Raw genomic sequence first — 26305 nt, 5'->3', positions numbered from 1 at the left:
CCTGCCAATATTTGGGTCAAACACAGCCAGACAGGATCAGGCATTGAAATAGGTTTTGTTTTAAGACCTGGCATCGACCACCACAAAGTCCCATCACCATAATCAACGTGCAAATAGCTCTGGAAGGAAATGATGACACAAATGTAGACAAAACACCTATTAAAGCTGTTATTTTGAATAAAATATCAGCCTACACCAGAAATGTTAAACCTTGCGGGTAAACGATGAGAGCGGAGCGTTGCCACAACCGCCTTTTAGTACATCAACAGCACAAAAGAGAAGCAGCTGCAGGGTATTTTCTGCTGCCATTATCAACTGTGCTGCAGCGAAAATGACAGCTACAGTAGGTGAGATTTCAAAACACTGCACAGTTCACATCAAATGATGAAATACTCATCAGTACAAGGGGAGATGACTCTAGTGTCTAGTATTAGTGTGTGAGATGCTGAAGAGCTTAATGACATTCTTACCCCCAGACCCGAGGTCGGATGCGTGAAACGTTTCATTCGCATTCCACACACACACACAAAAAAAACCTGGTTGAAAAGTAGGTTTTACATTTTATTCCAAAACCTTCAAAATAAGTTTCAAGTTCAAGAAAGTAGAATAAGCTTAGACACAATGCAAAGCATCATATACAGACAGATAAAATACATTTTATATATTGCAGACAAGCCATGGTGGGTCTTACATATGTACAGTATGTATGTAAACTTTTATTTACAATCTTTTTTACATATACAAAAAAGCCTTGTTTTTATTTTTCTTTGTATATATTTATATTTATTTATATATATATATATATTTATTTATATAGATTTTTCATATACTCCCCACTAGCATTTGTACTACAATAATGAAAAAAAAAACATTTACATATGTCAATCAAGTTTTTTTTCTTTTTATATTACAAATGTATATTCATAAAAATATATCTCTGTACAAAAAAAGGTTTTTTATTCGTTAACATATTCTATTTTCTTAGAGACATCTTCCCTCTGTAGTTACACACAGCCTGCTTGAGTCCACGTTCTACAGGAAACCCTTTTGGTGTACAGCGAGACATTGACACTGGATCTTCTCTTTTTTTGTTGCGGAGCCCAAAGTTAGGTGCCAAGGGTTGCTATGGAGGTTCAGGCTCCTGTAGAGTCTACTGTACGCGAGAGATCCACTGGACTGTCATGAAATAACTAAACATGGATGAATGTTGCGATGGCAAACACACAGCAATGTAAAGTCTCTGGTAGTAAAAAAGCAGCTCTCGGTAAATACTTTGCAATATCGTAGTAAAGATAAACTAGACATTCTATTTCTATGTTTGTATTCCAAGGCTGACGATTATTGACAACGCAAATTTCTTTCCATTACTGTGCACAAACAGAGGAGCAGTTGTCGGATTACAGATACTGAACACAGTATAGATAGGTGGATAAATTCTGATGCACTCGGTGAAATGAAATACATTCTGCAGTTTTTCAGCAATACCACCAGTGATCTGTTCACAAATGATGGAACCATCGGCCCACCGTTATCTCCCTTTATAGAATAAAATGTATCTGTGCGTCACAGCTTTTCAAAACACATCTCTCCTTCCGCTCCCTCCTGCTTGAGTCCACTAGTCATTGCTGAAATGGGCTTAACAGTGAAGGCAAATTACCTGAACAACACGGCAGTAAGTGTGGCTTTGTCGCAGCCGTCGATATGCGGTGACAATGAAAGATGGGAGATTATGAGCGATAGCTGATGCGGAATATCTCACAAAGCACGGCCGGCCGATTTCAATGCGCGCAGCCTGTGCCAGGGAGTGAATCGCGCGGCTTCTGGTCTCGTCCCTGACGGTGAGGAAATTCTGTGAAGTCGATGGGAACTCAAAGACCATAGCTGTGGTGTGTTTCATTATAGAAGGGATGGTGAGCAGGGGGGAACTCAGAGCTGTGTCTGGCTGATAACGAAAATGAACCTAGGATGAACAGTTTCTGTCTTAAAATATGCAAAGTGAGCCAGGAAGTAGCCAGCTGCTAGAAATGAAAACTCTCACGGCAGAACTCACTGATCTTCATTTTTATATAACTCCACTGCACTTTCTTTGAGAACTTTCTGACTAACCCAGATATGTTCAAAAGAGAATGCACCCACTGTACATAGATACTGTTCCTATTATGCAAGAACCTGTAAATCTGCAAAATTATTGAGGATTTTTAATAATGACTATTGTAAAACTGAACTAAACAAAGCAACTTTAACTGAGCTCAATGTTAACATTTTGCCCAATCTAACAATGGTTAAATTTGAAGAACTATCTTTGGTTTGAAAGGTAAATTTAAACACACAACACTCATCTTGCACCAGAATACAGTTCCTACACAAAAAGCTAAAATGAGCACTCATATTTATTCTGACGTGAGCCAATCTTTCATTAATTGTTAGTAAAGAACAGAAACATTAAGGTTTGGAATTTCCTAGTCCGTCACATCACTGGGTTCTAACAAGGCACTATAATGAATGTAAAGTGCTTTTTAGAGACTGGGGGAGATTCAGGAACATGGACGGAAGGTATTGTATGATTGTAGCCTTTTAAAACCCATTTTTCCAACACTGAGCCCTTGTTGGTAAAAAAAACAACAACAACAACAAAAAAAAACTGCATTGCACTGTTTGTCCAAATCCACACTAAACCTAATTTAATATCTAATTCCAGACCCATTAGAATGCTTCCTGTCCAGGGAGTGGGGGGAATCGTGTCCTATTGCACCAGCTAATCACATTTGTTTGTTTAATGCTCAGTGCAGATTAATAAAGTGTTGCATAATGTGTGGGTAAACGTTACCATGGGAGGAATGAATGGAGGCGTAAAGACCGCTTTAAAGTGGCCTTACCAGAACCTAACAGGGACGTAATGAGGCTATTCACCGTGCAGGAATGTTTGGAGCAATTTCAGAATATAAAAAAAATAAATAAATGAAATGCACAATGCAACGGCCACACAGAACTATGGAAAGTGAGTAGCGATGCCTTCAAGGTAATGTGACTGCAACTGCTCCTCTCCCCAGCGAAATCTCCAGGGTAATTCAATCGTTTCCTTTTCCATCAATTCACGGCCAGAGCAGGCAAGGGGCAATATTCTATCTGTACTGTCGAGATAAGCGAGAGCTTTAAAAGTAATAAAATTGTAAAAGCAATTACCGACCTACAGCGAAACTGATTGAAGGAACAATACAGTGATTGGTTTCAAAGGCCTGGATTTCAGAAGGAAATTATGTGCTCTAGGTGATTTTAAAGACTTCATTATAAAACCTGTTGGTTTGGGGGCTGATTTGACTGTGAAAGCCACTTGCTGCTTGACTGTATAGTTATTAGCATATATAATTTCAAAAACAAACGAGTCAAATGTTCGTGCCCCATTCATCGTGTCAACAAAAACATGCTGAATTAGATAAGCACGAATGTTGAACAAACGTTAAATCGTTGCGGCTCCGTCTCGTCAGCGGTGATGCTTCAGTTGAATTCAGGGGGTCCACAACGAAACAAGGCCAAAATAAAACAAATTGCATGTAATGGCTCCATTCGCTGCAGTGAATCCGGCGCACTATCCCCCACTCAGCATCCACAGGACACACAGGTGTAGGGATAGTTAGCTGTAAATAGCTGGGAGCAGGGTGTCATTCGGCTAATGCGCACGCATTGTGAGCGTCACTAAAGCATCGACGCTGGGAGCCGCCTCGCCTCATCGGGTTCGTCATTCACCAGCCAGGGTTGAATCCGGCCGTCCATTCAGTGGCGGTTTCCTCACTCGAAGCCTCTTTTTGTGTACGCGTCTCCCAGCTTGACACCGGCGCGAGAACTATTAGCATTAGAGGCAGAAACGCATTACCCCCCCCATATTAAAGTTATCATTCCCAATTTAACGCACCGGAGTAATCAGTATGCCGGCGACTCCCCGGCCGTCACAGCTCTGAGGAAGCCTTCTGTAAGGTTTTCATGACGGGCGAAGGCAAAACAAAGCAACGCTGCTCTGTTTCAAAGGGATGGAGCTGTCAGAAGTTAACTTTGAGGAAAAGACCTGAATGCAATCCCGAGGGGAAACATCACTGACTCATCCATTCTTCCGACTCGAGCGCCTTCAGTTGAACATTTCCAGAGAGTCGGAACATGACCGCACTTTGATCTTTGTTTTCCTAAGGCCAAGCTCATACTGCATCTTGATCTCACAGAAGTACAGTACATACCACCTTCAAACTGAAAATACATGCGGCAGCTGATCCAGGAATTTGACATCACACTCGAGCTCTTTCTGAACAGAACTTCCTCTGTAACTTGGTGCCACAGCTTTGTTCTGACTTGAAATGACGCAAAATGAACAGCGATATACAGTGTTGGTCCAAGAAAAGTGGACCCATCCTGGCTCCAGCTCAGCTTCAACCCAACCAGTGTCTCTTTTTCCTCAAGTGTCTGAAGTGTGTTTAACATTTCCATTTGGATGCATCAGTTTGAGACGTGATTCCATACTTTCTCATCAGAACACACCAGGAACAGGAAGTAAAATAAAATGACTGGACAAGAAGCACAACAAACCAAGAGACAGAGGATGGGAGTTGGAAGTAGAGACTGCCTCTGCCTTCGGGCTCGGCTCTCCCACTGGATCTCCACATAGTCATCAGAGCCCATTCAATCCAGAGCGTCCAAGACATAAAGCCATGGGCCTAAACTCAGTCGTGAGCATTTCTTAAAAAGTAATAATAAAAAAAAAAAACAAAACAACAAGCAACTCATCTGTTGAAATGTTTGGTGGATTCTTTGGGGCTAAAGCAGACAGGGATGCAGCCAACATGTGTGTGGAAAACATACACACAGCCAGGCCTTTCTTGCCATCTCAGTAACAATTACATACACGCATACATTATCGCTAAGTGCTGTTTTTCAGCAACCCTAGCTACTTTGTAGGCCCGTTTTGGACACAGCTGCCATGACAAGCAAACAACCACCCCAATAAATGAAAGAGGAATAAAAAGAAACGGTGAGAATACGGAGTCAAGCTTAAAAGGTTAAAGTAGAATATGCGTCTCCAACACGGCCTTCAAAACTCACTGAATATTCAATCCATCCTCAGCCAGAGGCCCGCAAGCTCCCACGAACTCTGCCAACAGCCTCAGGAGCAGTCGGGGAAAAACGCGGCTCCCAATTACTCATCACAGAAAGCAAGGCGGATGTGACAGAAGAGAGGGTAAAATGAGAAGCAAACGTGAACCAAAGTCCAGACTGGGTCTGGTTCCACAGGCCGACACGGGATGTCCAGCGTACAGTTCACTTGCACAGAGATCTCTGCTAGCTACAGGTCAATGTATTGACTTAACGTTGACCGTTAATATTCCCTTTGGGTTGAGGCCGAGGGCGGTGAGAAAAGTCATCACAGCTTTGCCTCCAGCAGTGCCGTAGTCCTGCTGGGCGCAGTTTCAGGTGGAAGCCTTTCCTCGAAACACGGAGAAATAATCAGGAAACCACGGAAAGTTATTTAAAAAAAAAAAGCATTTCGTTGTTGGTTTTGTTACAGTCGTTTTCGCGTGGTTTCTTCGTTTTCACGTCTCCTGCAGGTAAGAGCTTTTTCCACCGGAGATGTTTTCTTGAATGTGTTTCAGCAAATAAAATAATCTTCATCTGGCCTCCGCTCAGGGAACTATAGGAGTCCTCTGCTGGCAGGAAGGCGAAGATGTGGTGCATGTCTCCTCCCAAGACTGAATCGGGGATGCATGTGAGGGTGTGAAGGACGGGGAGGGGTAAGAAATGCAGAAAGACATAGATGGAGGTGGGATGTAGGAAAACATTAAGGGAAGAAACAAACACATTATTATTAGATCTGCATCTGTGCTAATGCCTTGGATGTGTGATTGGCCACTTTACCTCTCAGAGTCTCACCTGTGGAGGAAGCGGTTGCTATACAGCTGTGCACACTGTGCTGACTGTGAACTCTGTCTCGTTGGCCATGATGTCAGTGGGCTGGATGTTGCGGTCATACATGGGGTTTTCAAACGTAGCTCGTCCGTTGGTGTTCTCGTGGCCCACGTAACCATTGAAGGGAACTTTGGGTCTTCTTCTGTAGCGATAAAACAAAAATATGCTACTTTAATCTGGTGAAATGCACGGATTATGGTGCGACTGTCTTTTCCTTTCTAAATAAAACAGGCGCCTTCATAAAAGCGCCTGCGTTTGTTACCTCACCTGTGTTTATAGAGGTACAGAGCGAAGCCTGCAATGATCATGGCTATAAAAGGCACTAGGATGGCTGCTGCCACTGAACTGCTGTTGGAAGCGAAGTTGTAGCCTGGGTTGTCTCTGCTGGGATCCAAGCTCTCTGGAGAAGAGAGACAAGACATTCAGTGTTAATTTAACCTTCAGGACAAATGGACTTAGAGCAGAGGTTATATTCAAACAATATGAATATCAGAATTTAAAGGGAACCCTGCTCTGTAAGGAACTCGTGATGACCAGGCTAAAGATGGTTACCGGGATGCTCCACTTGCAAGTGACTCCTTGCATGTTTTTCCGCCCGTGCTTTATTTTCATTTCCCCCCGGGAACGTCAAATTTCATTACCCTAACAATGACTCTTAATTACTGACATCAAAGGCCGACAGCTATTAACTCATTTTATTCTCCTAATTTATGGAGATGTGCGTCTGCGTTGGAGGAGTGACAGCCCACCTGTTTGTCGCGGAATGCCAAAAAAAAAAAAAAAAAAAAAAAGCCCCGACGGAGGACGAGTGACAAACACCAAGGAATTCAATTAGTCGGGTTCGACGCCGTTTGCCAATCAACCCCCCGTCGGACGAGCGCGAGCGCCCCGACGCGTGCGCGGAGGCCGCCGAGCTAAAACAAAACACCGGCGCGTCGACAAATTGGAGAGCGCTATTACCAAGACGCCCAAGCTATCTCCCAGACTTGCCTCCATTTTAGTCATACACACTTAAACACACAAACACAAATACCCTGGCACCGGCCCCAGTCGTCTGTATAAATGAAGTGCTGTTTGCTCAGACTGTGTGCGGCGGAGGGGGAGCGAGCGCTGCACCTGCTGTTCAAGCAACTTTTACTTCTTGCAGCAGATTTTCACACTATTCTAAACCTGCTCAAAGCAAATGCTCTTCCTGTTCGACACCCAGCTCCTCCCCGTCTTTCACTTCTGTTCCTCGGTTTGTCTTGAAGCCAGTACACAAGCCGCTCCAATCCGGGCTTTGCTTTTATAAAAGCTAAAATCGCGTTAAATCTGTCGCCATGAGCAACAGGGATCAACGCGAAGTTTACCATCCGAATTGTTTTTGTGGATGAGATGTGATCAATGCCACAGGGAAGGAGGAGCCACTGTGAGCGCTGCATTTTAAAGCATACCGCTCACCACACAGGCAATAACGTGCAAGCACGCAGTTGGTTTCATGTCTCCACATGCAGCATATTCATTTGAACCACAGGCACTCAGTGAGGTTTAATATATAAACCGGTTAAAATCATCAATAATTCAATTCATTACATATAAAACAGGTTAAAACCCTTTATGCTTTTCCAAATAATATAATTAAATAGACAACGTGAACTCATTTGTTTGGCAAAGACACATAATAGGTTTATATCATTTTATCCATCCCCCATAGGAAACAACTGTGCTACTGTTGACTGCCATTCACATATACAGCTCAAGGCACCGGGTGAGAAGAGAAGCCAAGCTGTCTTTTAATTGTCATTATTTGTATCCAGGCAAGAATGAAGGCTTCATGTCAAGATGCATAAAACTTTATTAATCCCAGAGGTAAATGGTTTTGCCTTGTTACAGCTGCTTTTGGTTCAAAAGAACTGCACCAACACAAATACAGAATAACTTCAACAAAGACCCCTAAAGATGGCTCAATAATAGTTAGTTGCGGAGTGTGGACACACGATGAATAATGACGCCAATAAACTTGCACCGTGATCATAGTGGATGTCAGACACATACTCTGCAGACTGATCCAAGAAATCCCAGGATTGTCAGACTAAACATACTTTCTCCCCAGGTACAGCAGGTTGGACGGTGCTGAGTGCAGTGGGGAGATCCAAACGCGGGCAAACTACAGAGGATCAAATGCAGGGATTTGACGTCTATTAAAGTCTAGGGCCATTTTGCCTTCTTCTGCATAGAAACAGTGCAGTAGACCCCACATGGACTCCCTACAAACACAGGTTCAGGTTGAAGATGTGCTGAGTGCATGAGCTGGGGGGCAGAGGTTCTAAGCACCCTTGGGTCAACTCCACAGTGAAGCCTGTTAAGGTCTTTCCTCACCTGATCCACTAAAATGGTCGGAGGGTAAGAGGACTAAGGGGTTGGTACTAAAGCAGTAACAGGGATGTTCTGAGCTCCAACATGCAACTTCCTGTAAAAAATATATGCAAAAACCAGGAAGATAAAGATATTATGTTAAAAGGTAAACATTGTATATTCATCAGTTATTTGTAGTTTAAAAATAGACTTGTAGCCGCTGAACCTACACTTTTTCTTTTTAATGCTCCTCAAAGTTTATATACAGTAGAAGGGGGTTTGCAGTTGCAGGTGCTTTGAAGCACGAGGACAATAGGGGGAAAAACGAACACACACACAACTACTTCACAGCCAGCGGCGCTCGAATCCATAGAGTCAGGATGTAAGGATTGCTGCTGTATACAAACTGTAGCAAAATTCACAGCGAGGGGAATCATGTGGGTGGAATTTCTAGGTCACAAACATGAAGCAGAATATATGGATAGGTGTGAAAAAAAGTTGGACGCCTGTGCGTGAAAGTTGCTGAAAGAACCTCAGAATGACATTCAGCAAAGAGCAGTTTCTATACTGTATCAAGACAACACGCAACAATGAAGGAGTGCTTCGTGTCAACGTCAACACGCGATGGACGAACTGGGGAGAACATTTCGTGTAGCGTGTTACACAAGGGTCTGGAGTGTCATTCTCTGACTATTAATCATGAATGTGAACAGTGTTCGTCTGTTTACGCCGGGTTCCCAGCCTCATTCTCCAGACGTGGTCATTTGTAAGAGGAAATGAACACTGGAAATGACACGCTGTGCAAGCGCTTGCAGCTCTGCTTAAGGACACTACACATGTTTAAGTGAAAGATGCCTGTGATATAAAAAAAATCCAAAGGAAGGAAAATATAAAAAAGAAAAACCCACAGGTACAGTATACACTTTCCCCAGGAGACCACTTGGTCACAGTGGTTTATATAATCAAGCGGACGGCTCACTCACCCAGTCTCTGGAGACCAAATTGGCCGAAGCCTTTTCCTCTGACAAATCCCTGGTACACAAAGGAGTTCGATGAAGAGATGTAGGACACCTAGGGAGGGAGAGAGGAGTGGAAGAAATACACTTTATGTGTTATATCTGGGCTTTACAAAGGAGTGGATCATCAACGTGTCAGGGGCTGGTGCACAGAAAATGAAATATCTTGTCAAAGGAGCTGTAAGACGCTCTTATGGCTGACATTTAATATGATGCCCTTTTTTTCCCCTCCCCGCTCACAGGCACAAACATAAACACGCCCAGCGAGGCTGCACACACACACACAAACACACACACAGGCGCCTTTCTCGGGAAGAACGCCGCACTTTGCACAAGACAAGCCTTAATGTAAAGACTCTTGTGTAATTTGAAGATAAAAATACCCCACAGTGGCTCACCAGCACACTGTGGCTACATACAGAGTAGTGGGAGCGTGTGCATGCGAGGTGCCTGAGGTTGGGGGATAATACTGGAGCGAGGAGGGCGGAGGGGAGCCCGGTCCTGATTAGCAGGCAATGATTTAACTGACACTTTAATTAAATTGAAAACTCTCGGCGGACCCTCCATCTCCCCAGTGACAAGGTTAGTGTGCACACGTGCTGGTGCATATTTCACACAAACGCACAATTGTGTTTGTGTGCTGCCTTACATGTGCATATTCACTTACGTGTCCATCCAGGGCCCAGTTGTCTATTTTGAACTTGTTGACGAAGATCTCCACGGGCCCTCGGATCTGGTGGACCTGGAGCAGCAGCTGAGCCTCCTCTTTCTTGTACGTGCCTGCGGAGAGTGGAGGCGAGCGTTCGTTTGTTTGTTTTAAGGCATTTGGTGCCGTGCTACTGGAGCCGAACTATTCTGCGAGTCAGAACCACCAGAGCGTGGCACTCGGGTCGGAGCTAGAGAACATTTTTACTGCACGCTGATGAAGATTGATGGCGCCCAGATACAGTGACGTGAAGTATCCAAGCTGTTACTGATGCAAATTTGCGTCTTAATGATCGCAGCTGCTTGGTGATTATGCCACGGGGTAAAAAATATCTGCTGCTCTGTAACGGCAGGAATGATCCCGTCTGTGCAGGGACTGCATTGATTTCCTGCTCCTTGTCCTCACTTGAATATACCCACCGATCGTCTTGTGTGGACACAACCCAGGGAGGCTGTGGTTTTTTACCCACCAGCTAGTTTGAGCTCCACTCCGCTGTGGTCGATGAGCGTCCCGTTGACCCGGTTGCTGGAGGGTTCAAAGGCAGTGATGCTTAGCATGGCCGGCTGCTTTTTCCCCAGGTACTCGTACGAGCCCCTCCACAGAGAGTTCTTGGCAAACACACCAGCAGGTACTGTAGGAGGGACGACACGATGAAAAACAAGGCATAGCACTGCAGGATCCAAATATCAAAGAATAGAGTTATTACATTTATCCACAGCTCAAAAGTAGAGCGAATAATCATCTTGTTTTGGACCTTTGACCAGGAACTCATATGTAATAAAATTTATTTACTTCAGGACATTGCTAAACACATTACCTGGTAGTTTGGAAGGTGGCTCCTGTACTGTTCCCACAGGGCTCTTACCAATTGGGCGATTATCAGCTGGAGAGCAAGCAAAGCAAAATCATTACCAACGCATTCTTTGTCCTTTTTCCTGTAACAAGGAGGACAAGGTCCAATTTTTGAATTCAAACAACGGAGCTAAGAGGTTAATTGTGGCACATGTACTCCATCACCACTTCCTGTCTGCCTCCGCACGCCGCCGCCCCTGTGTTGACCGGAGCGAGGGGCCGCCCTGCGGGTGACGGCTGAGTCACAGAGACAGCCTCGCAGCTTCAAGGGAAGCGCTTCAATAATGCCTTAGTGCTCAGCCAGGGCCAGGGAGCACGCCGCAGCAGTAAACACACACACACACACACACACACACACACACACACACACACACACACACACACACACACACACACACACACACACACACACACACACACACACACACACACACACACACACACACACAGCAAGCGGGGGCTTCACACGCAATTACAAACAGCGACAGGTATACTGGTGGTGGTTTATGGGCGCAGGCATCAGCGTGGATAAATGTAGACCGACACGTGTGTGCAAACACTCCTCCCGCCTGCTACTTTATTAGCTGCCAGTCTTTTGAGCCGCCCTTCCATCACCGTGCCCACAGGCACTGTTAATATCCTGCACTGGCCAGACCTCTCTCACCCGCTATATTTCAGCAACCGCTTGGCATGCGATCCCCGACACACACATCCACCTAGCATGTCTTTGTTTGAAGCATTCGTCTACTCTGGATAATTGTGCATCGCTGACTGTATGTGTATGGGCGAATGCTTCAGGGTGTCTTAATGGCAGTCTATTTGTCAGGTGGACCTTGTTAACACTGGCTCACTATTTATAGGCACTACAGCGCTCCCGCTAACCAAATCAATGGGACGCATCGGCCTAATCAGGTTTTGCCCCCGTGTTAATGTTTCAAAGTGGTCGCGCACGTGTGTGCGACTCCATGCGACGTAACCGGGTGACGGATGGGCCACCCTACCCTGACACGCGTTAACAGAACTATTCAGCGTTAGTTTCCGGGGGTTTTAATAAACGCGGCTCATGGAGTAGTAGCAATAGGACGTTTCAGATTTATGGCAGAAAGTGGTTTGGCTTGTGTTGTGCTTTGACCCCACACAGCTAGGTGGCAGTGTTCTGCATGTTCAACCATCATTTATTCATATGATTGTGTGGGCAGTAAGTCTATAATAAAACAAAATCCTACTACGCTGAATTGTTGGTGCTTTTGTAATATACTGATACTGAATTATTATCTCTATATCATGCTTGCCCATGCAGAGCCTACTTTTAAGTGTAGATGAATAATTCATTTATGCATGTGTATGTGCTTTCAGAGCAGCTGGTCAAATGACTACAGTTCATACGTTTTGGCATTTCCTCTATTCACCTGCACTAAGAATAGTGAACAGCAGCAAAAATGATGCTATAAATGTGTTTTACATATTTCATATCATTCTTCCCTGTTCCTTTGCGGATGCAACGTCACCATGTCTGCACTGTACCTGCACACAGCGGCGGTTTCCCTGTCCAACTCCCATCAGACCTGCAGGTCCGGTGCTCTGATCCTCCAGCCAAGTAGAAGCCAGGCTGACATGTATAGATCAACGTGTAGCCAAGGGATGGCAGTTCAATGGCTCTCACATCAGACTGAGCTGGCAGCTCCGGCTGGCTGCAGTGGTGGGCTGGAGGGAGGGGGCGGCCAAAAGAGAGATTAAAGATTAATGAGAGAGGGAGCGAGATTTAGAGGAGCAGGTTGAACGTTGGGATGAGGAGATTGAGGAATTATAGGAGCAAGAAAAGGAAAACGTGTCGGAGAGCGAGTGAGCCAAGGAGGAGTATTATGGGATATATATAGGTTGCATTTGAATAATGCAAATGTTTGCTGAAGGTTATGTTCCGCACTTAACTATACATGCAGTTCTGCAAGCTGAGCAGACAGCGTGCTTACCGATGCACTCCGGCTGAAAACCACTCCACGTGAGGTTGGGCAGACAAGTGCGAGAAATGGAGCCTTGCAGTAAGTAGCCCTTTCTACAGCTGAAGAACACGGTGCTGCTTATCTGTAGGAGGACGCAGGTCAGACAATGAATATGCAACACTGTATGAGGATCTTGATGCTGTAAATTATTTGTGACCTTAATAACTAATTCTCAGTACAATCAACACTCAGGAGTAGTAGATAATTGATTACAAGTACACATTTTATACATGAGAGTCATCCAAGACATCCAAGAGAAATTTCAAGAGTTTCATGTCATGAAATAATGGATAGTTACAATTCTGTATAATAACTTCATGAATGAGCCCAGATGAAAAAAAAAATATTATGAAAGCGCTTTATCGTGACGTACTTTACAGATCTGAGATCTACATTGATCTTCTCTGATTTAACCTTGCACTTTATAGTACGAAAAAATATAACATACAGTAACAATTTATACATGTATACATAAAAATGAAACGCCTTTAAATACTGTTTTTCAATGTACTGTATGTGTGAGCACATGTTCACACCTGGTAGCCTTGACTGTTGTTCTGGTTTCCAAAGAGAGGGATGCCTGGGTCTCCACAGGTCGTGTGGGTGGGATCTGAAACACAAACAACAATTCTGGTATGAATGATCTTGCGTTAGTCCCACTGACTGTAGAGTGAGGCTGTACGAGACAATTAGACGTTTTATGAAAGTATCTTACCAATGCAAGAGGGTTGTGTGCCACTCCAAGTTCCATCGTACTGGCAGTATCTCCTGGTGGAGCCCACCAGCACCAGAGGAGGGTAGCAGGAGAAGGACACGGAGGAGAGGTAGGTGAAGCCTCTGTCTTCCCGTCGTCCTTGACCCGGTATCCCCGGGTCTCCACAGAACACAGCTGCAAAGGAGCAGACGCGTTACAATGAAATGATTGTCAGGCTTAAATGGCAGGATGTAGGAGGAGAGCGCTCCACTTACGGAAGCACTGAGGTTTCTCCCCACTCCAGTTGCCGTTGCCCTGGCACGTTAACACAGTTGGCAGCGACAGTTGGTAACCTTGATTGCAAGAGTAACTAACGCTGGAGCCCCAGTTGAAGTCTGCACCCACAATCTGTCCATTAGGAATGGCAGCTGGCGGACCGCATACGATCGCTGACAGGAAGGAGATGCAGGGTTTCATGTGTTATGCATGTTGATGGCGATCCAGCCCGAGAAGTTAGAGGGGTGACGTAAAGTGTACCTCTACAGAGCGGCTTGGTGCCGTTCCACGTGCGGTCCTTGGTGCAGATGAGACTGGAGGCCCGCTCCGCATCCATGGTGAAACCAGGGGAGCACTGGAAACTGACTGTGTGGTTGTAGGTGAAGTCGCTACCGATCCTCACCCCGTTGGCTGGAACCCCAGGGTCGTTACAGTTGATCACTGTAGGAGGAAACGCCGACAACGTGCCAAATGGAGAGCCAGAAACCCAGACACACACGTCTGCCAAGTTCAAGACAGTCAGCGTGTCAGTCCTGCTACTATGAAGACTATGATTTACAGCACGGGACCTCTGGCGTGAAACTGAGAGACCTGGCGTAGGTCATGGCAGCGGGCAGCACAAGACGCCTTACGAGCACAGAGCCTAGAATTAGGACCTGATGCAGCCGCCGCCCTGCTGACCCCTCAACTCATCTCCACAGCAACCCCTCACAAATGACTTCCAATCTATGATCACTCAAAACAACGCTAAAAAGGTCCAGATGGGGCCAGAGGGGTGTTAGGAGGTCACTTAAAAACTGGAAACAACTTACAGCAAGTTTCCTGGCTAAGTGGCACCACGCTCCTCAAATCGCTCTCTGACCACAGACGCACCATCCTCAGAAACCCATGTAGAAATTCTATTTATTTAAGTTTATCTCTGAGCTCAGAATTATAATTGGTAATATTCCGAATGAGAGCCAGTCTTATCAGTGGCACTCAGGTGGTCGGCGCTATTTATTTTCCATGAACTATTCCAATATCTACTTGGTTTCTTTCACCACTCAGTAAATATTGTGTAATTGTATTTTTTAATAATAAAGTTCTTCTCTGCATTTTGTATAACACACAGCTGCAGCATTTATTGCATTACCTATTTCATTACCATCTAATTTGATTACAATTAATATTAACCATAGGTAATTTCAGTGTGTTATTATCACTATCTCTGGATCAATGATGAAGCCTTTTACCGGTGATAAATAATGCTTGCTCACATTCATCATCCGTTGATCTATTTCCCATGATACAACCACAGGTAACAAATTGATGAGATTGATGCCGTCCAAGGACAGAGCTGCAGATGATGTTAGTCTACGTTAAGGACACACAAATGCAATTCAAAAGAAATCAAATACTGTTTGCTACTTCATCGCGTTTCAGTCATAATATTGAATTTCCGTAAATGCCTTTTCCTACATTTCACTGTGGAATCGATATCGCACGCTGGTATGGTGGGAGACGAGCAGATAAACACACAATTACCATAACAACCAGTTCACCCCATCAACCAAACTTCACAATCTGAAAGTCAATAAAGTCATCGCCCTGGTTTACTGTATAAACACAGGCTTTAAGATAATGCACTGATGCTGTACATGTGTTTACAAACTGTCAGATCACCCCCAGCGTGTCTTAAGGCTGCGCTTTGATTGCGTGCAGTCTGGAGCTTTCAGGATGTGGAGAGACTAAATCTTGTGATGGACGCCTCTTCACTGTACCGTCGCTCCCTCAAGCTTCAAAAGCAACCACATTTCTCCTTGATTATATTTTCACGCACTGCAGAGAAAACAGTGTGACTGATTAACAACTGTGGGAACTTCACTTTGTTGCTCAGCGGCGCCGCAGCAGAAAAAAAATTCCCCTCTCAGGTTCGAACTTTTATTTTATTAAAGTTGCCTTTGGGACAAAAAGGCATTCTTAAATGCATTTGTCCAGCGTTCCTGCAAAAATCCCAGTAGGTTGAGGAGAAAAGTGGGGTCCAGCTCAGTGCTCTGGCAAATGAAATGGAGATGAGGCCTCCACTCGCCCCCTTTGTCAAGTAAATCCCCTTTTAGCATGTTGTTTTCCAGATCAATAGAAATAACTCAACTCAAAGGGCTGCTATTCACTTCGCCCTCTGGCTGGACATGTCCTACTGAAGCATGTCAACATGTACCCTTTTACTCTTATGGATTACAGAGTTCTGAAATCCATAATGGTGCTAGTGAGGGTTCATCCTCTTCCTTTCAGAGGAAGCTGGTTCTCTTGGTGACCTCTATTTGCCAGGGTCCCCTGGCTCTGTACAGCAGCTGTGAGTCTTTTGTGAGACATAATGATAAAGGACTGTCAGTCAGACCTGTGCCATTTCACTGGACCATGCTACAAACCAATTTCCTCCTCCTGTAGCCTCCTGGTGCCACGAGAACCGTCTGACTTTCAAAGAAATTAACATATCGTCCACATTCTCACACGTTTCTCGCGCAGTATTCAACAACCCGGGTTTCTCTCCTCCGCTAGTTCGCACACGTAATCTGTGTCACGACAACTCGGCGAACTGCCACGGTAGACGACCCCCGAAATGTGTGTAAGCCACGAAAACAGGGAACGTAACCGAGCGTGAATTTCCATTTCCATTTGAGAAACGAGATAAGCCCATACAGTGCACGCGTGCAGAGGCGCCCGGCCTTTCCCCCTCCTGTCGGCGAGAGCCGTTAATCACCTGAGCACTCGGGCATGTTGCCGGTCCAGGTGCCGTTGACGGTGCAGTGTCGGGTGAGCAGGCCGGTGGAGTAGTAGCCCTCCCTGCAGGCGTAAGTGATGGATCGGGAGAACGTCAGGCCGTCGTGAATCAGGATCTGGGCGTTCCGCGGCGTCCCCGGGTTCCCGCAGGAGACGACTGCACGCGGGAGAGAGACGGAGACAGGAAATGATGAGGTGATGATCGGTAAATGTGCACGTTCTAGCAGTGGACGTTAAGAGCAGTAAAGCCAGCAGCTTTTTCCATTTCTATATACCTTCCTTTACACCTGCTTACGTCTGCGTCTTCTCAGCGTGTTTTCACTTTCACTCTGGTCTCCGTACGCCTGAACAACCCGCCCACCACCAACCTTCTCATCTTCCCCTGCGCCACCGCCTCATAAGTAGCTCCGCTTTGATGGACACCTCCTTTTCTCAGAAACTCCCTCGGTGTCCGTCCGGCCGCCAGCGGCGGTTCACTTCATTACAGTCTCCAGCTTGCCCCAGGCCCCGCGGGCCCCGCGGGCATCGCCCTCCCGTAATGACCAGATGTGGCCTGGCCCTTGAAGTCTGTGCCAACTGAGAACAGGTGGGGAACCCTGGCTACTGGGCAAACCACGCGGCAGAGTGGGAGTGAAGCAGAGCGGGAGGGCGCGGGTGCATGTGTGTATAAGGACGGCCTTGAGAGCAGGAGGGAGCAGCTTGGGAGACGAGGAAAATACTGGCGTATGTAAGGATGAGAGCGGCAGAGTTGTGTGTATGAGGCGGTGCTGCAGACATGTTTACACCACTGTTTATCCAACCTACTGTACATACAGCTGCAGAAATGCGGTTTAACACTAACACACAACTCGTATTTTAATAGCAACTGACTTTGACAATAATCCAATTCAAGCAAGTGTTAGAACAACATCACCTCTTGAGATCATACTTCACAGCCTGTGTTTTTTGTTTTTTTCCTGACACATGCGAACTGTTTGACAGCGTTGGAAGGGAGAAACACGCTCTCTGAGGTTCCGTCACCGTCTCTAAAGCCTTTGTCCTGTCTCAGCAACGAGCGGGGATTGTGTGTGTCGCGCGCTACGCATTAAAAGAATAAGCTTCTCCAGATGTCAGCGGCAGAACGGCTGCGGCGCTGCACAAGGACAAAAATTAAAAACCTTACGGTGCTTTGAATCAACAGGGGAAACACTCTGTCCTCTCGCCTCCGTGCCGTCTTGTTTAATCACCGTTTTACATTTTTGCAAACACACGCCAGGCACATGCAAATTCAGTCGGTTTGAAAAGGCAGCATCTAATTACTCAATCAGAGACTTTTACTACAGTATTAGCTGCAATCTTTGAATGAGGGAAGGCTGAGAGGCTGTTCGGTTCAGTGGCAGGATTTTCCGAGATCAAATACTGTAGCTCTGTAAAGAGGATGATCAGATGTAAACAGTCATTACCAATACACTCGTATTCTGAAATATGAATTAAGACAACAATTAACCCTATAATTTAGGAAATTTGGCTCCCTCTTACATGTGTAATTAGAGTCTAAGCTTATAGAAGAAAGACAAAATAAGACTGTGGAAAACACACTGTTACTGAAGTGAAACTTCTATATTTTCTGTGCTGGATGTTTCTCTGTACAACATAACTGGATGCTCACATTGTGTGTTCATTAGTGCTCTCCTAGTGCTCTATAAAGGTTCACATGCGGCCTGCCATAGTTCTCTGGGTCGGCTCCAGGGACTCCAGTTGGAGTGTCCAGATTACACCGTCTCCGCTCTAGACGGGGGCAGACGTCCTGATCGGATTCCTCAACAGTCGATGCAAAGGAGCAGCAGCTGTTCTACCGCGGGCTCTTGATATTCAAGCTGCTCACTGTGTCCCCGAAGGCTTGTCCTCTTCTAGTCACAACCCCACAAGATGTAGCGTTTCAACTTACAAGTTCAGTCCCCTTTCCACAAAATGGTGGGTATTGATCCGCTGTAGTATTACCACAGTCAGCCTATTATTGCATTAACAGTCGTCTCCTGTATTTAATCCTTACCGTGGCACTCGGGTTGGGTTCCCAGCCACGTCCCATTGGCCAGGCAGGTTCTGTCTGGAGAGCCCTTCAGCATGTAGCCAGGCTCACAGCTGAAGCGGACGATGCTGCCCACCGTGAACTCGTCGCCCAGACGGATACCGTGCACGGGGACGCCCGGATCCCCACACAGCCCGGCAGAATCCCCTGAGAATCATTTAAGAAGGAAAAATGTGAAAAAGACAGCGGGAAGCACAAATCTTTGGCTTATTGACATCCAAAGGTTTTATATTATTAGTTTTATTAAATCTATTTACACAAAAATGTGCAGTTGCATTTACTTCATTCTGTATTACATTAGAACATTTGCTGTGCTTTGCACCTTTACTCAGTCCGTCCATGTCCTCCATTTAAAACGGCCACAAACTATTTAGCACTGCTGTGAACAGCCCTCATTCATTTTACAAGGTGCTGGTCAACATCAATTTAACAGCACATAGCTGAGGACCTGGGGCGCATCTTTATGGAAGCTTGTATTTACTGCCCACTGAAAGAACACATCTATCCCCGCGTCTTGATTCGTGACCGTAAGCCGCGGGCCCTGCAGGCTCCACTGCGGCGCCACCTCCAGGCCCGAGCTCGGGTCACACCTTCGCAAACGTGCTCGTATTTTGCAGATAAGCATTTGCATGTGGCCTTGTGCGTGAAAAGCTTTGGCCTTGAAGCGGATCGCTGTAAGGGGAGGACTGCGTGCGCGGGCCGATGTCTTTATGGTGCTTCGTGGTGCAGCTGAGCTGTGGGTGTCCCTGTTCCTCGGCCCTAATATGAGCATATTAAAGCAGTTTTATGGAGGACACTCTCTTCGCCCTTGAGGCCCGTAGAGCAGACAGCTCCATCTTTGCTCCACCTACTTTGCTTATTACTCGCTAACAGCTGCCACCTAAACTCTTTATTTCCTGGCCTGGCTTTATGAGGGCATCAGTGTGACTGGGTGGTCATAACACATCTGAATTATCCGGTTATTGGAGCAAAATAGTGAGAGGAGGATGACAGGATGGGTTACAACACATAGCTGCAGTCAGATACAGTTCCAAGTAAGTCCTCCACTCCACTAAACGCTTCCTTCCAGGTTTATTGTCCCAAACAGGTGCCGGTGTTCTTACCCGAGCAGTGTGGCGGTGAGCCGCTCCACTGCCCGTCCAGCTGACACATCCGGGTGGTGTTGCCGACGACGGTGCGCTGGCCGATGCAGCTGTAGCGGATGACCGAGCCGACCGTCCGGCGGTCGCCCGAGATCTGCGCGTACGGCGGCATGCTGGGGCGGTCGCACAGCACCACTGTCCGACAGATCAGAACAAAGGAGATCAGTGGAAGCATTTGTGTGTAATGACTTGAGTGGTAGTATCAAGGTACTTACACAGACACTTGGGCAGGGAACGGTCCCAGGTGCCGTCTCCCTGACAGGAGATGGAGCTGGTCCCTAGCAGGTAGTAGCCCGGGTTACACCGGTACGACACGGAGGTCTGGAAGCTGTAGCGATGCGGCCCGCTGGGCAGTACCTGCCGGATGCTGTTCTCTACGTGACCCGGCTCTGTGCAGTTCACAACTGGAGTGGGAGAGATTGAACAAATTACACCTTGTGTCAGCAGGTTATAATTAATTCCGTACCGAGAAAAGTTGATGATTTAACGTCAGGACCGTTTTTAACTATAACAGAGATGCATTCCATGCACGTACGGTAGCATTCTGTCTGTCCATTACATTCTGCATCTGCTACTTCCTCGCAACCATTCATCCACCCCAATCTAAATGAAGTAGAAAGCAGACTCCGGAAATAAACATTTGCTTCATTAGAGCCAGTCTCCTGCTGGCCGCAGTGGTGCAGAGATGGTGATGGATGGAGAGCTCACAGAAGAGGAGGCACCATGTCAGTTGAGCAGCAGATGGAGAGGGTTAGGGAGGCTGGGAGGATGAGGGATGAGTGAGCAACAAGGGACAGCGAGGAGGGGTAATGGAGGAAAAGGCCCTGTTGGCGCCGAATATATTAAAATAAAATTCGCTACCAACAGCCACACGCCAAAATATTACTATTAAATATATTGGCCCAACCAAGTCAGAGCACGGTGAGTAAGAGTTGCTGTCTCGCCCATACAGTGAATCACAGCTCAATGTTTACGCCGATGCCAAAACGCTAATGGTGTTTAGAATGTTGACCCAGTGCCCACGCAGCCATTACGGCTCGGTTTGCCCGTCCGGCGTCACCCCCATGAGGGCGTCTTTACCCCGGCCAGAACAAACCCATTGTATGCTAATGTGCCTAAAAGCTCGCTCATCTCCATGCGCCCGAGCAGACCGGCGCGACTTAATCATCCCACAAATACCTATTATGATGTATTCCAAGCAGTGGAGCGCTGACCTGCGCTGCCATCATTTACAACTTCCTGCATAACGACGCCACGAAGCGCAGTCGAGGCAGTGGAGCCACGTCGGCCCGAGTCCTCCCGTGCTTGGAAGTCAGCGCAGAGTGAATGCGCTCGGGCGACGTCTGCTCTATAGGGATCCAGCGGTTTAAGACAACTGAGCCCCTGGTCAGTTTGTGTGTGTGTGTGTGTGTGTGTGTGTATGTGTGTGTGTGTGTGTGTGTGTGTGTGTGTGTGTGTGTGTGTGTGTGGCCCAGTGCGGAGGTACAGGATGAAAGGAAAGAAAGTACAGAAGAAGTGAGAGGGGTTTGAGGTAAATCCTCTTTTCCCCCTAAGACGTCTGTTATCCTCTCCTTCTGTCACACACTCTAACGGCCTCATGAGTGACGTGTCAGAGGGTATGTTTTACTCTGTCCTGCGTCTTTTTGGCTTTTATGGCCAGAAGACAAAAAGGAAAAAAGGGTTGAGTTGAGATTCTGTTCCGTGACTCAAATTGGTGGTGATTAGAGAGGTATAGAATCCGACTGGGCCGCCGGCGCTCCCTTGCTTCTTGCATTATTGATGGATCCAGTCTCTTATAGTTAAAATCTAGACAGTGGAAATCATTACCTCTGTCTGACTGACTCCTGCTCCACCCTCACCTCCATCTGCCTTCTGTAGCTTCTCAGTGAGAGTGTTATGGCTTAACTCGGGCTAAAGTAGAATGTCATCAAAGTACTTAAAGTTTGCCGTACAGGTGAGGAAGTACGTGACAGACGGGAGAGCACGCGTCACCCGAAACGCCTCGAATGCTGTAATTAAGGTGATAAATCTGATTGACAAAAAGACCTCTAAGCTACTTACGTCTCCACATCGGCGCGGAGGATAATGCCCCATCAAAACAGACGCCCACATCCAACCACACACACGTGAACGGAGGCAGACAAAACACACAAAATGCATTTAGGAGTCAGCGTCTGCATGGAAACAAGGCCAATGGTAATGTGATGTCACCAGCACAGAGGGGAGATTTAAGGCTGGGAGGAAATCTGGGCTGCTTATGCATGCAGCAGTCAAACGTACGTTCTTTTTTTAACAAGGCGCCTTGTGAGACCCGCAACCTCCTCATCCTTTCACAAATATCTAGAAAAAAAAAGAGGCTAAATCCTTTCTCTCCTCATTTAAAACAAACTCGTGAGTCAATCTGTCACTGATTCTGTCAGTGCCTTGTCACACTCGGGGCTCGACCTTGCGAGCGGCCCTTTTCTGCGCCTGTCACAAAGTCCGTTGTTAGCAGGGACTTAAGAGACAGACGTGGGTGCCGAGAAAAAAAAAGCCTTCTTCTCATACTTTTTATTCTAGGCAAAAGCCATAACAGAACCCTTCAAAGGCTCCCGTCTGTCACACGCGCTCCAGCTTCATATGGTTTTTATTAGCTGGGTCTACATGATTATTAAGCAGTTACAGGCAGGTGAACGTTGGGGTGTAACCAAAGTAGGTAGAAGAAACTAAATCACATGTACACTGTAAATATTATCTAGAACCATGATCCATTCGTTTGCCACTTTGATAAGTCAATACTCCAGGTTTCAGTTCTCTTCCCCCTAATATGTGTCATTTAAACCCTTTCCACTCCTTAGTGTCGCTGCATTGTATCTCTGCTCTGTCTGTGATTGGGGTTGTCTGTGGTCACAGAGAAGATGACCTCGGGGCAATATAATAGATAATTTAATACCTAAGCACACAGATGGAGAGAAAACCCGGACTATAGCTTCTCAGGCGAATACAGGGACATACTGTAGGTACATGTTTGTAGACGTCCTCGTTCTGTGCAGGAGGTATGAATGAAGCCGGTTTAGCTCAGAAAGGACATGGGTATTCATATATAGCATGGATACACAAACACATTATTTATAAGCTCCTATTTTCCACATGTGTTATTTTCAAGCATGAGGTACTTGAGGTCGGGCATCAACTTGACACTTACTCTTGCACCTGGGCAGAGCGTTGCTCCACTGTCCATTTGCCTGGCAGGCAGACTTCACAGCCCCTTGCAGAACATATCCAGTATTGCAGACAAAGCGCACAACGTCGTTCAGGTTGAACTGGCTCCCTTGAGTCTGACCGAAGGTCGGGTTACCAGGGTGACCGCATGTAATGGCTGGAAAAGACAAGCAGAAAGAGAAATTATGAGTTCAAGATCCAAATTGGGGGAAAAACTGTTTTGCTTGTAAGAAGATTGTTGCACAGGAGGAGCTTACTGCAAATATTAGAAAATCTGATTTCACACCACGCAGGGTGTTTACAAGCACGTAAGCATTGGAGTAACTAGACACATTATTAGGCCACTGTGCTACTGTCAACAAAGAGAAGCTGCTGAATGAATGGTGGAGAGATGCTAGCTCATTTTTTAATCAAGTCGGCCCAAATTGGGACTAAAATTGAAGCGTCTGAATAAGTTACTTGACACTGTGTTCTTTTTTCATGCAAAAAGTCTGTGCTGCGAGGAGAATAGAGAGTAATAGAGAGACGGTGCGGTGAACGTTCACGGACCACTGGTTCTTTAATTAGTGGAGAGGATCACTGTTTAGTCCAACTAGCTTTAAATTGAGGCAGATTATTATCTGTTTTACAGTTTCCAATACTGAAGGTAGCTAGGGTACTGATTGCCCAAGTGAGGGGGGGGGGGGGGGGGGGGGGGATCTCTGTGGTCTGGTCATCAATGGACGCTATTAAAAACAAATTGTCTGTACAGTAAATAAAAATAGTACTATATATACATTCAGTTTACAATCTAGTTTACTTACTGCACAGCTTGTGTTCAATAGTAGAAATTAATTGAAGATCGGCAGGAGATGGCTCGAGTCTAATCACAGTAAATTGGTGGTTGATATCGGCATTAAATAAAACACCTCTAGGTAATAGAAGCTGGACTTAATACAAATCAATGAGAGGCAGCAGCAGTAAACTTAAAAAAAAGGCACTTTCTTGTCTTCTGAGTGTTTTTAGTTGGCTGCCTAATTACCTATACTGTAATTGCCTGCTGCCCCATCTTGGTTGTTTACATACTTCACACCAATAACATAACTAATAAGTGAGTGTTTGGTCACTTACGGACACAGACAGGCGTGTGGCCAGACCACCGGTGATCCTGCTCGCAGATCCGCACCGACACCCCGATGAGACGAAACCCCGGGTTGCACTGGTACACAACACTGCCGCGATAGTTGTAGTTCTCTCCAATGATCTGGCCGTTCACAATAGGCTCTGGGGTCCCACAATGGCCGGCTATGGATGAGAGGTGCAGAAACGAGTCAAGGTCAGACACAAAGTGTTATTGTGGGCTTTTACGACCTTCTAAATGTTTTTGGATGCTGAGGATCTCACCCAAACACTGGACCTGTGTTCCCCTCCAAAGCCCGTTGGACATGCACTCCCGCACGCGGGAGCCCACCAGTGTGTATCCTGTGTTGCAAGAGAAAATGGCCGTGGCTCCGTACACGGTGAGCGTTCCAATCTTGTTGCCATTTGGTGGAGTCCCGAGATCCCCACATGAGATGACTGAAACAACAAAACAGTATATGTTTCAGTCCCATGGAATCAAAACGTATTAAACAGTGCATTTGCTTTGTTTGCAGAATATGTTTTACTTAGTGAAATGATTCATTTTCTTTTCTTAATATTATTGTGGAAATAATTACATTTAAATAGATTCTTTTTTAAATTATATTTCTCTGTTAGTCTCTTCTATGAAGCAGCTGACTCATTACCAGGGTAATGTGCTTTTCACTTACTCTCACACACTGGCCGTGGATCTGGGTAGTTCCAGGTGCTGTTCGCCTGACAACGGATTACCCTTTGACCCCTGTAGTAATATCCTGGGTCACAGATGAGCATCATAATAGCATCGTATTGGTTCTGAGTTCCATAGATTAGTCTCCATCTCCCATGCTCCACAGAAGAATGGCTAATATCAGGACAGGTCACGGCTGGAAGGTCAAAGGTCAAACCAGTTCAAATCTCTCTCAGAATATTCATCTTTACACCAATCTCTGTGTAATTATAGTAATAATTCAGCTAAAAATAAGTACTTACGAATACATCTAGGTGGGGCCTCAATGGGGCTCCACCTCCCTGATTCCTGACACATCACTGAAGTGGTGACGGGCCCGGCAAGTCGAAATCCAGGATTACACTGGTAAGTGACCCGAGCTCCCAGAGAGAAGTCCTGGCCAACAATACTGCCGTTGACTGGCGCCACTGGCATTCCACAGGACATGACTAGACAGAGACATGTGGTAGGTGGAGTGAACACACAGGCACAGGTGTGCAGCTAGCTCACAACACACATTCAGCCGACAATGTGTACTGTACAAGATGGTTTTCAGATATGATATTTTTACAACAGGACTCCATAGGTCTGATGTAGGAAACTATTCCACCCTGGTTGGTCACGTAATGACAATCTGATCCAGGGTGAGTCTGAGGAACGGCTTCCTTGGAGCTTGCCCGAGGCTGAGGTGCTGCTGGTGAAGGCACATTGTCAACTAAAATAATCCTTTGATCCAACAAACATTAATTCACAGATTTTTTTCAAACCACTTAAATCTGAAGCACTATACTAACGAAAACATAGCCTCTGAGCATCTTTATCTTTCAATTTCCTCTTGTTCCTTTCGTGTTTTTAGTTTCATTACTTTTAAGCTGAATGAACTGACAATTATCACCATTGGGAAGTTTCACATAATCAATCAAAATTCTTGCATGCTTATTCTCCTGGCACAGATTTCTTATCTTGACGTTTTACCTGCTGAAGTGATGGAGCCCTCACCTTGGCAGAGCGGCACGGGTGCATTCCACTGGTACACCCCCTGTGCAGTCCTGGTACACGTGGCGCTGCTCTGGCCAATGAGCCGAAAGCCCTGGTCACAGTTGAATCGCAGGGCGCTGCCCAGCTTGGTGCCTGTTAGGCTGTGAACTGTGCCGTTCACAGGGTTGCTGGGAGGGCTGCAGTAGGCGGCTAGGAAAAGATAAGAGCAATAGATAAAGACATCAACATGCACACAGTTAAAACAGAGTTCAACGGGCACAAAGACACAATAATGATGCAAAATTAATATGAAGGAGGTGAAAGCTTAATGTGCTTTCAATAGCAAGGAGCCCAAGATGCCTTCCACGCCCGACGAGGTAGACAAGATATGTATTAAAACAAATGCAACAGCACAATCTCTTAACGGCAAAAACTGCAGACTAGAGACAAGGAAAATTGATTAAAGGAAACTAATGGTCTGCAACGCAAAACAGGAGCCTGTCA

At 46.0% G+C, this 26305-nt stretch overlaps 1 protein-coding gene across 4 annotated transcripts in view; it reads right to left on the bottom strand.

Moving 5' to 3' along the window:
* Positions 1-548: 548 nt before the first annotated feature.
* Positions 549-26305, bottom strand: part of csmd2 (CUB and Sushi multiple domains 2) — a 148169-nt gene continuing 122412 nt past the window's right edge. For all 4 annotated transcript variants that reach the window (XM_029166976.3, XM_029166977.3, XM_029166978.3 and 1 more), the window contains 23 exons: positions 25823-26011; positions 25087-25272; positions 24786-24980; positions 24379-24552; positions 24106-24279; positions 22979-23152; positions 20010-20198; positions 19756-19929; positions 18617-18799; positions 16565-16741; positions 14086-14265; positions 13824-13997; positions 13570-13743; positions 13391-13464; positions 12825-12936; positions 12379-12558; positions 10820-10885; positions 10472-10633; positions 9964-10076; positions 9264-9351; positions 6214-6346; positions 5911-6088; positions 549-5729 (listed from right to left, as the gene is read on the bottom strand). In XM_029166976.3, coding sequence (XP_029022809.1) covers positions 5929-6088; positions 6214-6346; positions 9264-9351; positions 9964-10076; positions 10472-10633; positions 10820-10885; positions 12379-12558; positions 12825-12936; positions 13391-13464; positions 13570-13743; positions 13824-13997; positions 14086-14265; positions 16565-16741; positions 18617-18799; positions 19756-19929; positions 20010-20198; positions 22979-23152; positions 24106-24279; positions 24379-24552; positions 24786-24980; positions 25087-25272; positions 25823-26011 — 3431 coding nt within the window. In that variant the 3' untranslated portion in view covers positions 549-5729; positions 5911-5928. The remainder of the gene's footprint in view (positions 5730-5910; positions 6089-6213; positions 6347-9263; positions 9352-9963; positions 10077-10471; positions 10634-10819; positions 10886-12378; positions 12559-12824; positions 12937-13390; positions 13465-13569; positions 13744-13823; positions 13998-14085; positions 14266-16564; positions 16742-18616; positions 18800-19755; positions 19930-20009; positions 20199-22978; positions 23153-24105; positions 24280-24378; positions 24553-24785; positions 24981-25086; positions 25273-25822; positions 26012-26305) is intronic.

Source organism: Betta splendens, chromosome 11 (genome assembly GCF_900634795.4).
Source record: "Betta splendens chromosome 11, fBetSpl5.4, whole genome shotgun sequence".
Taxonomy (NCBI): domain Eukaryota; kingdom Metazoa; phylum Chordata; class Actinopteri; order Anabantiformes; family Osphronemidae; genus Betta; species Betta splendens.
The sequence above is the reverse complement of the archived record's forward strand: the minus strand, read 5'-3'. Positions and strand labels throughout refer to the sequence as shown.